Raw genomic sequence first — 16,372 nt, 5'->3', positions numbered from 1 at the left:
CAGGAAACCTTTTCTGAACTTGCCTCTGTGTTGGCTCGGGCACAGGGGACACAGAAGGGACTCTGGGTAAGACCTCCTTCCAGGAGCTCCTGGTCTGGTGGTGGATCAGGCAGACATCCCAATGTTGTGGCCCCGGGCAGCCCAGGGCTGATGGCAGCTGGAGGAGGGAAATCAGGGCAGTCTCCCCAGAGGAGGTGATGCAGGTAAGCATTGAAAAAGGAGGAGTTTGGCAGGGGGGTCAGGGTAGGTGAGACATTTCAAGTAGAGGAGGTGGGAGAGAGCCGGAATTGGGAGGGTCAGGAAGCAGTGCTGCCTAATGGTTAAGATTGCTGGCTCCAGAGAGGAGTAGGGCAAACCTGGGTTCAAGTCTCAGCTCTGGCACTTGACAGCTGTGGGATCTTGAGTCTCAGTTTCTCTAAAGTGAGGATGATAATAATAGAAATCTCTTCAAAGAGTGTTAGAATTATATACGACCATGTACATCAAGTATTCAGCGCAGGGCCCACCCGGAAGTGCTCAATAGCTGTCAGCTCTGAATAGGAGGTGGGAGGTGGCCTGAGAGAGATGAGGATGGAGGGCCGCAGGGACCCGGACTTGCAGGGCCTGTGAGCTGCTAAACAACAGGGGCACAGAAAGCAGACTGTGGATCCTGGATCCTGGGGGATTGTGCCAGCAATCCAGGGTGAGGCAGCTGGTGGGCCAGGGATGCTGGCTTCCTCTCCTCCCACCCGGCCTGCGAGCCCGGCTCCTGCTGGGCCTGGTCCTCGTGGATTGAGTGAGCCAGGTGACCTGACACCGCAGTCTGTCTGTGACAGGGGCTGTGCAAGGGCATCCTCTCGCCCTGGAACTTGCCGGATGCTCCGATGACCTAGTTGGCAGCTGTGTCCATGTTCGGCTGAAAACAGGAATTTCTGCCTTGCTGGGGGTCTTGGTCAGGTGAGCAAACTCCCCTGTTTGCCAGGAAAAGGGGTTAGGGGCCTGGTGGGCTCCCGGCTGAGTCAGAGGTTCCCAGAGTCCTGGGTTGAGCTCAGCCCACGCTACTGCCCTCCTGCAGGCCTTCACGGAGCGCCTACTGTGTGCCAGGGCGTTGAGTCACATACCCTGTCACCCCCTAGCCCCATCCATGAACTAGGCATTTCAATTTTTCCTTTGGAGAGTGGGAGCTGGGAGCAGGAACTGGGAGGTGAGAGGTCACAGCCCAGGGAGGAAGCTGGGCTGGAGAAATCTCCAGGATGCTTGCGGATGGGGGAGGTGGAGCTGGAGCCTGTGGGAGAGGAGGTGGAGAAGAGAAGGTTGGCACCTGCAAGGGGGGTGATGTCTGGGTGTCAGGCAGCTGAGAACGGGAGGCGGGACCACATGAAGATAAGCACAAGGGGCTGCAAAGTGGGAGAGCCAGGGGGACCACTCCCTGCCCTCTAGACTCTGCCTCAGCCCGTCGCCTGACTCCCACCCCCACCCCAGGTGAGGTGGCTCTTGTCCCCTCCCCCAGAGCCCACAGCCCACACCCTCACCCTCCAACCCCCTTCTAGGAACCACGAATGCTCTTCTTCTGGCCCCTCTTGGTTCTTCCAAGTTCAACCTTGAACTGCAGCCTGGCCGCTCACTGTCAATCCTCCAGCCCCTGGGAGACCTTTAACTCTCTAGGTGGGGAGGCCTCTGGGTGTCAGGGTGTCGGGGCTGGACGCTCAGGAGGGGCTGGGGCTGGAGACAGAGATGTGGGCATTGTCAGAGCGATGGGGTGGCTAGTCAGTGAGGGTGATGACATTCCTGAGAGAAGAGTCCTGCTGAGCACCATTCTGATGGCTCGAGGAAGGTGAGCGCGTAGCGGAGCCTGAAAAGGAGTGGCCTGAGAGGAAGGCACCTAGGGTCCTAGATGTCGGGAGAGTGTGCCGAGGGGAAGGTGTGGGTGATGGGGGGATAGAGGTGAGCGGCCCCGCAGCTGAAGGGTCAGAGGCGTGGTCTGAAAAGTACACGGCTGGAGGTGGCCTGGGATGGGTTAGGATGGAGGGGAGGGAGAGGAAGCTACTTTACCTAGAAGTTTACCCATGAAGTAGGGAAAGGAAAGGGGAAAGTGGCTTAAGGGTCTCCTTACTGTTCGTAAGATGGGCAAGACTTGAGCACAGCTGAAGTCTGAGAGGAAGAAGCAAACAGAAAGGAAAGGCTGAAGGAGAGGAAAGAGAGAAAATGGAGCTGCAGAGGAGGGAAAGGCGCTCAGCGGCTCCTGCTGGAAGTCACTGTTTTCTCAGGGGTGGGTGGGGAGTGGGGTCTGCTGAGTGTGAGGGGACAGAGGTGTGGCAGGGACACGATGGGGGCTGGGGCACCCAGGTCCAGGATGGTGATGACCCAGAGCCTCAGTCTCCCACCCAGTGGTCCTCAGCCTGTCTCCCCAGGGGTTTGCCATGAGGCTTCAAAGGCTGGAAGGGAAGTAGAGGAGGGCAGGATTCAAGTGGACGCAATGATTACCCGCAGCAAGGAGGAGGCCGGCAGGCTGCACTGTTTCTCCAAAATCATTTTTTAATACATTCACGTGGGTTACACAAAGAGCTGGCCCCGAGGCCTGGGTTGTAGCCTGGGTCCTGGGGGGTGAGAGCAGCATTGTGTAGTGTTCTCAAAGATCAGGCATGTAGGGGCCCACACCTTGCCCTCCAGGCCTGAGGAAGAGTGTTTGTGTGCAGTGAGCACCTGTGGTCATGATCCCAAACAGGACTGGACCCACCGGCTGCTCCACTCGCCACCGGGGCCCCGGGCTGGGGCCAAGCCACCAGGTTCTAGCCCCGGCTCTGCCGTTGACTCCCTGAGTCCTCGACCCGCTCTGGGCCTCGGTTTTCTCATCTGTAAAATGGGGTGGAGAGAGGGGCATTTTCATCATCTCACACTTCACCGAGCACCATCGTGAGCCTGAGTGCGGGCCAAGCACAGGTAAGAGGGTGAAGACAATGACACAGGGTCCCGGGCTGATGCCAGGGCTTCCTTTCTTCCCAGACAGCCCACGATTTCATGGGTATGAGAAACAGGCGGTTATGTCTGGATGGGATTTTTCTATCCATTTTTCTAGGGCGAAAAAAAAGTCCCTGCATGATGAGGACTAGTAAGAGAGTTTGGAGCCAGCATCATCTTGTGATGTCACAGCTGAGAGAGAAGGAAACCATTCAGGTCCAACCACCAAGCCCCCCCGCACACCCCCTCAATGAGGTCTGAATCCACCTTGTTTCACAGGCTCTGCCACTGACTTGTGCAGCTCTGAGCAAGTCCCATTCTCTTCCTCAGTCTTAGCCTCCCTATCTGTGCAACAGGGAGGTTGGACTCGATGGTTTCAAAGTCCAGGCTAGGCTCAAAGGAGGGAGAGGGAAGGAGGGCACGCAAGAGCAAGAAGAGAAAAAGGAGAGCCCGCCTAGTCTGCAAATGAGGGAATAAGGGAAAATGAGGCACAGGAGGAGGAGAGGGCCTGTGGCTGCGCATCTTCTCTCTGCCCGCCTGGGAGAGAGGAGAGAGAGGAGCGGGTGGGTGTGCACAGCACAGGATGCTCCCGGGCCTTGTTCCGGCCACGTGGGGCCAGTTCCTGTCCACCTAACAGCCTGCAGCCCCTGCAGTGGCCAAGCTCAGGCTCTGGACTCAGGAGGATGTGAGTCTGGAGCTCAGTTCTGGCATTTCTTAGCTGGAGGTCCCTGGAGGGAGACTTTTGGAGCCTCTTGTAAAATGGGATAAAATACCAACCTCACAGGGTTGTCATAAAGAGGCAGATGCAGGCTTGGGTTTGTCACCACTGCCAAGTGTGGTGCAAAACAGAACCAGATACCTAAGGTTCTTACTCCTGGCTCACCAGGCAGGGTGGGACTGGGATGGAGCAGGGGGCCTGGGCAGGGAGTAGGGGGGCTAGGGCAGTATCTTGGCCGGTGTGTGCAACACGAGAGTGCCAGGTAGGGGAAAGAGCCTGCCCGGAGCAGGAAACGGAATGGTCCAGTGCTGGGCTGGAGCCCAGGGAGACCGCCTCTTAACCAGGCCCTGCTGGAGCTGCCGCAGCCCGCCTGATAGCACTGGATCCAAGCCTTACTCAAGTGCCTCCAGCTCTCTTCCGGTCACAAGCTTTTTATGTTCCAGAGAAGCTGAAAGTCACTATCAGAAGACGTGACAAAGAGTCTGCTTGGAAACATCTCAGACAAATCCTCTTGGTCTTACCCCTCTCCTACCCTGGCCCAACAGGGGCAGGACGATCCACACTCAGCCAGCTGGGGCTGCAGAGCCCTGGCTTCCACACTCCGTGTGGTCACTGCATGCTCTGCAGCCACCTCCCCACCCAGCCTGGGCGATGCTGAGGGTAGGGATGTGTCTCATTCCCTGGTGTCCCCAGTGCCCAGGGCAGGGTGTGGCACAAAACAGATGCCTGGTGAAGATGTGTTGATCCGATGGGTCAACCTTACACTCTGTCACTCCTGCAACTGCCCATCTTCCAGCTTCCACAGCTGGACCACATGTGTGCCCTGTGAAGTGGGTCACCTACTGATGCAGCAGGATACAGTGAAAGGAGCCCAGGGCTGGGACTGAGAGACCAGGGTTCTTGGATCCTGGCTCACTGGGTAATCTTGGGTCAGTCCCCACCCTTCTTCGTGCCTCTGGCTCCCCCACTGACCTGGCAGGGTCCCCCGACAGAGGCGGTCTGTAGCCCCCAGCCTCTCTAGGCTTTGTACTGTTGGTTGAACTTCTGTCGGCGGACAAAGCAGCAGGTGGCCAGCGTGGTGAGAAGGACGGCACACACCAGTGCGAAGGTGAGGATGATGATGAGGTTGACGTTCTTGAGCCCCCCCTTCTCACAGTCCTCAGGACGCACGTGACTCAGGGACACCTCCTCCTGGGAGCCGAAGCGGCAGATCAGGTCCTGGGTGGCGTCCACGTCCACACGGCCCTGGTGCAGCTGGGCCGCCAGCCAGCCGTTGCCGCAGCAGCTGAGGGGGTTCCCCTGCAGGTAGAGGCGCCGCAGGCTGGTCTCCAGGCCGCCCATGGCACTGCCCGGCAGGAGGCTGAAGCTGTTGTTCCTTAGGTCCAGCACCTCCAAGGACACAGCCTGCGTCCAGGCAGGCAGGCGGCTCAGGCGGTTCTCTGCCAGATTGAGCCGCTTGAGGCAGCTGAAGCAGGGCAGGTCCACCTGCAGGATGGCCAGCCCGTTGCCCTGCAAGGCCAGGACCTCCAGGGAGCCCTCCAGGCCCGCCAAGGCCCCTGTGGCCACATCCAGCCCAGGGTTGGCAGAGAGGTCCAGCTCGGTCAGCGGAGTGTGGAGGAAGGCACCTGCCCGGAGCGTCTCCATCTCATTGTCCGCCAGGTTCAGGACGCGGAGGGAGGAGACGCCAGAGAAGGCCACACAGCCCGCGGGTCCAGGCTCACCTGGGCCCCCGCAGGGGCTGACCCGGTTCCCCTGCAGGTTGAGCCTCTGCAGGCTGGCCAGGCCGGCGAAGGTGTACGGGGGCAGGCCCCGCAGGGCGTTGTCCTGTAGAAGCAGCGTCTGCAGAGACCCCAGGGCCCTGGCACCCAGCTCCAGGGTCTCCAGCGCATTGTGGCTCATGTCCAGGAGTAGGAGGCAAGGCAGGGAGCCCACAGGCCGGGCCTCAAAGGCCCGCAAGCAGTTCCGGCTGAGGTTCAGGAAGCGCAGGGAAGTCAGGTGCTCAAGAAAGCCCTCCGGGATGAGCTCAATCTCATTGTAGCTCAAATCCAGATTCAAGAGCTGAGAGAGGGGCTGGGTGCTGGCGTTGCGGCCGGGGTTGGAGAAGGGCAAGGCGGACCAGCCCTCGGAAGGCGCGTGAAGGCCCTCGCCGCCCTGGGGCGGCCCCGCAGGGAGGCGGATGAGGTTGTTAGACACGTTCAGGTAAATGAGCCTCGGAAGTGCGGCCAGGTCGGGGAAGTGGAGCAGTTTGTTCTCCCGCAGGTCGAGCCAGGCGAGCTGATACTGGGCCCGGGGCTCCGGGGCCGTCTGAAAGGCCTCGATACTGTTGCAGCTCAGGTCTAGGACCCGCAGCTGCTGGAGGCTGAAGTCGGAGATGCAGGTGAGGGAGTTCCTGGAGAGGTTGAGGTGTGCCAGGTGGGGCAGGGCCTCGAAGGCTCCGTCCTCGATGTCCATCAGCACGTTGCTGTGAAGGTCCAGCCGCTCGAGCGCAGGCGTGCCCCAGAAGGTGTGGCGGCCCAGGCGCGTCAGGCTATTCTCCGCCAGCGAGAGGCTGCGCAGGGTGGGTGCCTCCGCCAGCAGCCGCTCCGCCAGGCCGCTGTACAGGCTGTTGCCAGACAGGTCCAGGGACGTCAGGTGTGGCAGGGGACCCAGACCCCCAGTGCTCAGCGCCGTGCCCACCGCCAGGCGGTTGTGGGCCAGGTTGAGGTGCTCCAGGTGGGGCAGGGCCTGGAAGACCCCTGGCTGGAGGAAGCTAATCTCGTTGGCGCTCAGGTCCAGGTGAAGAAGCGCTGTGTAGAAGCCCAGGGGTGAGGTCAGAATGCTCCGCAGCTGGTTCCCAGACAGGTCGAGGACCTCGATGTCCCGCGGGAGCACCGAGGGGACCTGGAGTAGGCCAAGGCCCCGGCACAAGACTTCCTTGTCCACCTGGGGAGGGGGAGGGCAGGGAGAGCAGCGGGCATTAGTGGGTGCTGTAGGAGGGGGAACCAGACACGCGCCTCTAGGAAGTATGACTGGAGCCGCCACCAGGCCTGGCCAGGCCTCTGCTCTGTCCTCCCAGCGTGCTCGACGTCCTCCCCCCGAGCCTAATCACCCCACGTCTGCGTGACCCCTACTCTGCTCCCTGCCCCTGTCTCTGGTACCCAGTACGGCAGTGCTGGCATCAGGGAGGGACTCAAGGAAGCTTTGATTGGTAGACAGAGAGAGAGAGATGATAGACAGATAGAAGGACAAATGCACTAACAAAATACTCTATACTGACTATTATCCGATTTTAGAAGACACTAAGCCATGTATCACCTAGAGTGCCCCAGAGCCAGTGAGGAGCAGGGCCAACTGGGACCCAGGCCTCCTGGTTCCACATCCCAGTTTCCTTCCATGGACCCAGAGAGTTAAACTTACCCAGCTGATGTTCTACAAAAAACCACTTTGGGAGAAATGTTTCCAAAAGGGGAAAATGCTATTTGCACTCCTGTCTTCGGTGTTAATTTTGGTCTCTCACCCTCAGATCTCATTCGAGCCCTCACTCCACGGGGCAGAGCTCGGGTCCCAGAGCCTGCCTTCCTTGCTGACACTCACCAGATGACCTCGTTCTGCTGCTGCCCCCACCCCCATCAGTGGCTTCACTTTGCATGGTCCAGTCCCAATGGGCCCCTGGAGATGGGGTAGGGGCAGGAAAAGATGACCAGAGTCTCAACCCACATTCTTTGATGACAAGACTGATGTTGCTGTGTCACATTACCACTCTGGTTTCTTATCCAGAATGTAACTCATCCTTCCCCGGCACCCATTCAGCATTTTATATCTTATTTAGCATTTTCAGACCCCTTGTCTCACTGGATCTTCACAATAGCCTGCCCATCAAATCTGATCACCCCTCTTTAAGAAACCCAAGCTTAGAGAGGGGAAGGGAGGCCCCAGAATCATCCAGCTGGTGAGGAACAGAGCTGGCTTTTGAACCCCAGTCTCTTAACAACCAAAGACCCCACTTTTGTCCCTCCATCACATGTGCCTTCAGGGGCCAGAATTCTTTCCATGGAAACGCAATCTCCCTCTGTCTTTTCCCACACACCAGGAACCCCAGCCTTTCCCAGCGAAGGCTCTGGCTTCCATAACCACCAAGCACAGGCCCACTCCGCCCTGGCCTCTCTGTCTCCACTGACCCCTTTCCGCCAGCCAAATGCATGGCAACTGCTCAAAAACTCCACTCTGACCGTGCTGCCCTCGGCTTAAACCCCTTCTGGGCAAAGTCCAGCACCCTCAGCAGAGTTCAAGGCTGTCTGTGGCCCTGCTGACCTGTCCCCTTTCCTCCCAACCCACTCCAGCCCAGCCCGCACCTGACCACTGCCCACTGTGCCCTCCCACACCCACCTCTGGGGCCTCCTCCTTGCTGTTCCCTGTGCTGGTTATGCTCTTCCCAACCAGATCAGCATGGTGAACTCTGTGTGCTGAGCTCCAAGGTCTCCTCCACCTGGAAGCCTTCCCTGACTGCCGGGCAGGTCGGGGCCTCCTCTGAGCTCTCACAGCCCCTATGCTTCCTCTCTCATAGCTTTGGCCCCCTGAATTGTGACTGTTTGTGTGCAGACCTGCTAGACAGTAAGCTCAGGGCAAACAGGGTTTGATTGAGTGACTATGGTGGACCTGGGCCATAGAAAGCGCTCAGTACATTTTTCAGTGAATGAAAGAGTCACAGACATCATCAGCTTAGTAAAAGTCTGAGGGATTGACTGAATCACTTTTCTGAAAGGAAAAGAAAAGAGATGATGCATATATTCAGACTAGAGTCAAAGACCGTTAGAGCAAAAGGGGTCCAGCCCACCCACTTCCCAGATGGGGAGACTGAGCCTAAAGATGGCAGTGACCTGCACGAGGTCACCGCGAGTCAGTGGCTGAGCCGACAGGGCAGGAACACCAGTCTGGGTGTTCCCTGCCTGGCCCAGCTCTCAGCTTCCTCCCAAGAGCTTCAAGGTGAAGTGGGGGGAGGAACGGACTGCCCTCCATCAGGCAATGTGACTCTTCCAGCTCCGTGAAGCTTCCAACTCCACAATACTGCCCTACTCAGAGGCCCGAGGCCACCCCAGCAGTTGGGCACCCATGCAAACTGGAATCCTACCCCGGCCACCTTGCCAGACCTGCTTGGCTCCTTGCCCCTTCCTCCCTCACAACAGTCTCTGCCAGCTGGGGCCACTGGGCACAGCCTCCCTATCCGTATCCTCAGCTCCCCAAACCATCCTGATTAAAGAAGAAACAGCAAAATGAACACGAACACAGCATGTGTTGGGGGACGGGGCTTATCCCACCTGCAAGCCCACACCCCGTTTCACCCCAGAGGCAATACTCAAAGGCTCCCTGGGGCACCGGCTCCTGAGAGTTGAGCCGGGACACAAAGCTGGCCAAGTCCAGCACCTAATCCTGCTTTCTGCCCAGTGCCTAGGACCCCTGTCACAGAGGCCCAGAGGGACTGTTACAAGGCAGGGCCTCCCAGCTCTCCAGTCCAGTCTAGGAAGGAGCTTAAAGGCGTGGGCAGCTCTCAGAACCCCATTTGTCGGGTACCCACCACTCCCTGAGCTCCAAGCTGCGTGACTTATTTGGGGAGGGGTCTTGGGGGCATCAGCCTTTAATCAAGTTCAGAGCTTCCCCTCATGACCCCCTATCCACTCTCTGGTATGCCAGGACTCCACTGCCCAGCTTTTTTTTTTTTTTTTAGAGGGAAGAGGGTGCCACTCATCACCATTTTACCACCTGCACATAGAAGGGAAGCAGGGTAGGGAGAGTTACCCGGCGGTGGACAGCATGAGTTCGGGAGAGATGGGTTCGAATCTTGGCTCTGTTACCTCCTATCAGTATGACCTTGTGGGTCACATCTCTTCTCTCAGCCTTGGTTTCCTCAGCTGAAAAGAAGAGTTTTCTCTCATTAAATGAGAGAAAGCCCTTAGCGTGGAGCAGGCCCCTTGTTAGCCCTCGGCATGTGGCAATTTGTTTTTACTACTTTGAAAAGCATCATAACCGCTTTCATGGGAGTTCAGAAATTGCTTTCCTGCCTGTTACCTCATTTGCCCCAAATCCAAAGCCCACCCAGTTCCCCTCTGCCTGTTGGGTGGCCCAGACCCTTTATCTCTCTGAGTCTATTGCCCCAGGTAGATGTGGGGCTGCATTTGGTGACGTCTGAGGCCTTCTCTGCCTGTTATTCTGGGTTCTGGGAATCCCAGAAGGGCTCCAAGGAGTAAGAAGTGAGGTGGCAACAGCAGGACACTGCAAACCCCGGGGAAGGGTTGCCGGGCCCTGGCTGCCAGCTCATCCAGCCTCCAAAAGCAGCTGCCCATCTTGTGTCATGAGCTTCCCGTCCCAGGTCCAGGTGGGGCTACTGGAGGGCCTGTCCCTTCCCCAGCCCAAGCTCTGGTCTTGACTTCAATGATTGCCCAGCCTTACGAGTGGACCTAGAGGGTTCCTTTTCTCTGTACCCCACAGGGTCACAGTAACCTCAGGGCTAGTCTCCCTGACTCCTGGCAGAAACATGGAACAAAGTGAATCAAACCTGGTCACTGCCCTTGAGAAGCTCTTGGTCTGGTAGCTGAGACAGGTGTGGACCATTCACCAACTACCCCATGTACTCAATATTGAGATGGAAGGAAGCTTAGGGCTGTGGGAGCCCCAAAAGGGATCAAACAGAACCAGGTCGGCCTGGAAGGGGTCAGGGGAAGCTTCCTGGAGAAGGCAGCATTTGACCCCGGCACTAATAAGTGACAGGCATCATAGCAGAGATGTGGCAGATGGGCTCGAGTTAAGGAGCCCAGTTAGGAAAGGGGATTTGTCCCCCGAAGGGGCCTAGTACAGAAGAGCCTTTCCCAGATGCCCACTCCAAATTCCCCACACACATATACATATTCCTCATCAGCCAGCTAGACCCACTGCCCTTTGGGGGCAGCTTGAAGGGATAGAGTCCAATATTGGCCCTAGTTGAATGACCTTGGACAAGTTACCTACCTTCTCCAAGCCTCAGTTTCCAACTCTATAAAATTGGAATTATGGTACTTACCCAGCAGGATTAACAGTAAACAAGGCATTTAAACATTCTAGTAGGTGCTCATTAAATGCAAGGTTTAAAGGCATTAAATGCATTCTCCTTCCTTTTCTGACCCCTCTAGCCTCTGGCTTCTGGGGCTGGGGCAGTAGGACACCCCCGGGCAGGGGGTAGGGGGAGACAGGGAGTTCTCCCTGCCTAGGCAGAGCTTCTCACCTTCTTACAGGGCACCTTGTCTCGGTGTTGGGAGGTAGCCAGGCCCAGGGTCAGCACGGCCAGAAGCAGCAGGATCCGGTGGCTCATGGCTCTGCATAGGGCAGGAGGAAAGGGGAAGGCTGTAAGACCACAGGCTCCTTCCCACCGCCAGCCCCCACCGCTCCTTCCTGTCTGCACCTGCCCTCAGGGAACCCCAGACCGCAGCTGTAGCTGGACCAAAGGTGCTGTGAATGGGGCATCTTGTGAAGGGGATGGGAAAAAGGGCTGCAGCCCATCACAAAGGGCCTTCAGTGCCGGGCCAAGGAGCTAGGCCATTACCCTGGACAAGAGTTTTTAAGCAGTGGGTGACATGGTCAGATTTGGGTTTCAAAAGACCCTACCTGGAAGACAGCCTGGAGGAGGTGAGCAGGAGGTAGAGGAGCCCTAAGGGGTGCCCTGGCCAAGCTCAGGGCTGGGGTGGGGTGAGGTGGGGAGCTGGGGCTCTGACTCCAGTTCCACCCAGGCCACAAGCAGGTCCCCCCATCCTAGCTCTTCAAGCCCCAAACGGAATTCCTCAATCCCCCAACCCGCAGACCTTTATTTTGCCCTTTCTCTTTTGATTTTCTGGTTCTCGAGTCCCTGCCATTGTTTGAAGGCTGGGCCTGGAGCCTTGACAGGAAGCCCCGCCAGGAGGCCTGCCCTGCCCCCAGCACTGCGGGCCGTGGACTTCCCCAGGAACAGGCTGCCAGGCCCTTAACTTTCACTGAAGCCACCGCCCACGCAGTGGGACACCCAGGCATGCTGGGCCAGCCCTTCTCGCTATGAGCAGCGGGGCTGAGGTTGAGGGGGACCACAAAGCCCTCAGGAGGGTCACATCCCAGTGCTGCTAGGGGCTCATTCACTGAGAACCTGGGCCAAGTGCTAGGAATACACAGCTCAATCCATCAATTTCATTCATTCATTCATTCATTCATTCACTCACACCTTTACTGAATGCCTCCTCTTGTCTGGCTCTGTCCTGGGAACTGGGGACACAAATAAAGGCACAGAAGAGACCATAATACATACAAAACATTAACAAGGAGAGACACATAATGCCCTCCAAGAGCACTGGACCCAGTCACCCACACCAGACTCCTCCCTCTGTCTCCTCCGCTTACCTGCTGTGTGACTTTGTACAAGTCACTTCACCTCTCTGAGCCTCAGTTTCCTCTTCTGAGGCTAATGCCAACCTCAAAGTTTTGTTAAAGATCAAATGAGACATATTCTATGAAAGTGCCACTTACAGAGCCCTCATTATGCACCAGGCACTCTTCTTGACACTTTACATGTATGAACTCATTTAATCCTTCCAATAATTCAACGACTTGGTTCCATGATCACCATTATCACTGTGCATACAGGAAAACTGAGGGTCAGAGAAATTAAGCAACATGCCCAAGGTCACACAGCTAACAAGTGGCAGGCAGGAAGTCGGGCTCCTGGGTCTGTGCCCTTAACCTCTACACTATAAGGTCTCCTGCAGGTGCTCAATAAATAGGTGCTGAATTGTGACTCTGAGGGATGTTTTGGAAGAGGCATTTATAGAAACTTTATGGCTGAGTCTTGACTGTTAGAACCCGTAAGCATCCTTGCTATGAATTTTAAATGAAGGTGGGTGCTCTGAGGTCCTTTCTTGTTCAAACATGCAAAGGCCCAAGCCGTGTCTTTTAAGCCCTGTTCCCTGGGTTCCCCCGGGGCCATGGACCCCCTGCCCCGCAGATGTCCTCCTCTCACCTGCATTACAGGTTGGGTTTTCACAGGAAATTTTGTTCTGCTGTTTAAAAAGCAGAACATCACCACCCTTTTGAATGCTAGTGTACTCAGAACTGAGTGGAAACCCCTCAGAGGGGCCTTCGAGGCCCTTGGGGAGTGCGCCCTGCCCAGCCAGCTCTTTTCTCCAGCTTCATTTCTCATTGTCCCTTCTCCCACTCTGTGTTCTGGAAGCCTCGTATTTTCTTCAGTTCTCTGAGCATCTTTTCACTGCCCCAAACCTTCACTTCCTCCCCTCTCTTGTGCTGAATACCTCCTCATCCTTTGGGTCTCAGCCTAGATGTCACCTCCTCCAAGAAGCCTTCTCTGGTTCCCCAAGTCTGGGCTATATATTGGCACCGAGCACTTCATCACTCCGTGGTTCCCTCCCCTTTACCCACCAACCCCCACCACCACCATGGGAAGTGCCCCCAGGGCAGAGGGGCCTCACTCTCCTCTGGGAACCATCTTACACTGTGCAGGCTGGGGAAGGCGCTGAGAATTGACATGAGGCGCCTCGGTGACATGGTGACGCTGGTGAGAGCAGTTTTTCTCCTGGAATCTCCCTTCACCTCCCCGCCACACTCCTTCCCCCCATCAGCGGGTCCTGTCTGCTTTCCCTAAAACACAGACTCTGGATCTGCCTACCTCCATCACTGCCACAGACTGAGGCACCACCACGACCCTGGGCCTCGACCCCAGCAACACCCTGACCTCTTTTAGTCCGTCCTAAGCATGGCAGCATGAGTGATGTCTTTAAATCATGTATCAGATCATGAATCTCACTGCTTGAAAACCTCCCATAAAATCCAAGCTTATACAATCTCCCCTCTGACTCCATCTACCATGTGCTCTTCCCTCACCAAATTCTAGCTTTCTCACCATCCCTCAAACACAGCAAGTGCATTCTTGCCTCAGGGCCTTTGCCCTTGCTGCTCCCTCCACCTGGAATGCTCTTGCCCAGATCTGCACGTATTTTATTGTTTTCCTCTCATTGATCATTTCCCGATCGTTTATTTCTTATTCTATGAGAACAGGGGTCTATTAAGCGGTGCTCACTAAAAGTCTACTGAACGAACAGCAAAGTGAGGGGTAGCAGTCCACGGCAAAGGGCTGAGCGGTGAGTGCGAGGTGAGGATAAGGAAGGACCTGGATTAGTTCTGAACCTGAGAGCACTGCTGCCCAAAGGGGCACTCGTTTCCCCCTCCCCTGCCTGCCAAATTCCACTCTATCCCTGAGGTGAGCATCTGAGCCTCCAGGAGGGGCCCTCCCTGCAGCACGTGGAACTCCACCCTGCCGTCTAACAGAAAGGGGCCCCTCGGCAGTGGACACCCTTGAGCAGTGCCCCAGACACAGTGTGGAGAATTTGAGGGTTACTCGCTCTCAAGAGGGAGGATTGGGATCATTGAGACCCAGGCTCCCAACCAGCCTCTACTGCTCACCAGCCCTGCTCCCTGGGGCAAGTCCCTTAAGCTTTCAGGGTCTCAGTGTCCCATCTGTAGGGCAAGCAGCCTGCTTCCTGTTTTGCCACTGTTTGACCCCAACGGTTGTGATGACCAAGCTGAGAATGGCTGTGAAGGCACCCTAGACACATATTGTCTTTCCCAGCTGGGACAAACCCACAGGGCTGAGCAGCCCAGGCGAGGTGAGGAGTGCTGAAGAGGGAGGCCCCAGGCCAGCAGACAAGTGGCCTAGGCAAGAGGAGGCAGGAGGCATCTTAGGACACTGACTGGGGAGAGAAGTGCCAAAGAATATCTGTGTGTGTGCGTGTGTGCGTGCACACAATGCAGGGAGAGAGAGAGAGAGAGAGAGAAATGGGGTGGAGGGCAACACCTACTACCATAATAAGCCCATCCCTAGTGTTTAAGGATGTTAGATACTCTTCTAAGCACTTGACCTATATCATTTCATTTAATTCTCACAACAAGCCAGTGAAGCAGTTACTATAATTTCCATTGTACAGATGAGAACGCTGAGGCTCAGAAAGGTGAAGTGACTTACCCCATAGTTACCCAGCTCATAAGTGTTTTGGGATTTAGCCCCAGGTCTGTATGACCCAAATGCTGTGTTTTCTCCAGCAGGTGCTGAGCTGCCTGCCCCCTGTAGAGTTTGCCCATGAGGGAAACGAGGCTCAGAGAGGTGACTTACTCAGAGTCACACAGGCAGTAAATGGCAGAATCAGGATCAGAATCCAGCCTGTCTGCCTCCAAAGCAAATGTTTCCACAACACCAGGCCAAGATCTCCCTCTCTAACCCCCTCCAACCAACCCCCAACCCCAGCAGACAGGCTCACAGTGCTGGGCTCTAGGGTGCTCCTCTCCCTCCTCTCAGCCTGGATCACTGGCAGAGTGGGGTCCTGGGAGAGCTGCTATGGACGTTCCCAGCGAGCAGTGAATCACTAAGGGCAAGCCCCATTCTGGAGACATGTGCATCCCACGGGGGAATTAGACCTTAACCCAAAGGAATGTGGCTGTGATGGCGGAATTTCAGGCAGCTGAGGGTGGGGGTGGGGGTCCCTCACGTCTTACCACCCATGAAGAAGGCTGGCTGCGGAGCTCCTTGGAGGGAGGTGGGTGCCACCACCACCCCCCATCTCCGCCCCTAGAGATGGGTAGGCTATCTGGTGCGGTGGGATGGGGAGACTCACGCCCAGCCAGGGTCAGAGGGCAGTAGCAGACCAGATTCAAATCCCGAACTGCCCTTGACTAGCTGTGTGTTCCCTGCTCAAGTGCTGGCCTTTTTGCGGTTGTTTTCCCATCTGTCAAATGGGAACGCCGGCCTCGCCCTTCGCGGGAAAGATCCGCTGAGCTAGGAGCCTTGGGGACTTCTGGAGTCAACCCTGGCTCCACACGCAAAGCAGGGGGCGGTGGCGGGTGGGGACTGTTGAAGATCCGCGTCTCGATGGACTAGTCCCAGCCCAGCTCCGCGCCGGGTGCCCGAGAGGGGCGCGGGACCGCCGGTTCCCCGAGGGGGCCGGCCAGCCTCGCCCGCTGGGCGGCTCCTACCTGGCTCAGCGCGGCCGCCGCTCCTCTCCCGGGCAGCCCCGGCACATTTTGCGCAAACCTGCCCTTCCCGTCCCACCCCGCGCCAGACCCTGGGGTCACGGCCCGAGGAGGCGCACGGCCGCTCCACAGCCCCACGGGAGCCAGACCCGCGAGAGGGCGGCTCGGGCTCCAATTTAAATACCTCTCCCGCCGACCCGCCCCACCACGCCCACCCCCTAGGCCCAGCCGCGGGGTCCTAGCGCCGGGCCGGCACGCCCCCGTGTGACTCGGTTTATCCGGAACCCGCGAGGGGGTGAAGCTTTTTCTTGACACTGAAACCCGGACTGGGAAGGGGCGGGTCGAAGAGGGCGGGGATGGAGAGGGGTCGCTAAGGAAGCGCTGTGCCAGCCAGGCCGCCCCGGGCCGCCGCACGTGCAGTTCGTGGCCCCGCGGGGTCCAGGGGGGCGGGTGGCTCTAGCAGCCGCGGGTCTGCAGAGGAAATCCGGCCTGGCCCCGATTTCCCCCGCTGTCGGCGCCGCCGCAATTAGCCGGGGAAACAGGAGAGGTGACGGCGGGGCTGAACGCGGAAGGAAATGACCCTTTGCTGGCCCTGGGGTGGCCACAGAGGGGGTTCCCCACACCGCAGCCATCCCATCTGGTGAGTCCAGGCAGGTCACTTCTCCTCTCTGGATTGTGGTCTAGTGTCCAGACTCTTCCTCCTTCATCATCTCC

The 16,372-nt window shown here is 57.4% G+C and overlaps 1 protein-coding gene across 5 annotated transcripts; it reads right to left on the bottom strand.

The window, feature by feature from the left end:
- Positions 1–2,494: 2,494 nt before the first annotated feature.
- LRRC32 (leucine rich repeat containing 32) lies at positions 2,495–15,798 on the bottom strand. Of its 5 annotated transcripts, XM_068555606.1 has the most exons (4): positions 15,662–15,798; positions 10,887–10,977; positions 4,628–6,577; positions 2,495–2,832 (listed from the first exon to the last, which is right to left on the bottom strand). In XM_068555606.1, the coding sequence occupies exons 2-3, from the start codon at positions 10,971–10,973 to the stop codon at positions 4,673–4,675; spliced, it is 1,992 nt and encodes a 663-aa protein (XP_068411707.1). In that variant the 5' UTR covers positions 10,974–10,977; positions 15,662–15,798; the 3' UTR covers positions 2,495–2,832; positions 4,628–4,672. The 5 variants fall into 5 exon arrangements, with proteins under 5 accessions (XP_068411707.1, XP_068411702.1, XP_068411706.1 ...); XM_068555601.1 differs by having other exon boundaries at positions 2,495–6,577; XM_068555605.1 differs by lacking the exon at positions 15,662–15,798 and adding an exon at positions 15,185–15,655 and having other exon boundaries at positions 2,495–6,577.
- Between the last annotated feature and the right edge of the window lie 574 nt (positions 15,799–16,372).

This window comes from Eschrichtius robustus, chromosome 11, assembly GCF_028021215.1.
Source record: "Eschrichtius robustus isolate mEscRob2 chromosome 11, mEscRob2.pri, whole genome shotgun sequence".
NCBI classification, from domain to species: Eukaryota; Metazoa; Chordata; class Mammalia; order Artiodactyla; family Eschrichtiidae; genus Eschrichtius; species Eschrichtius robustus.
The sequence above is the reverse complement of the archived record's forward strand: the minus strand, read 5'-3'. Positions and strand labels throughout refer to the sequence as shown.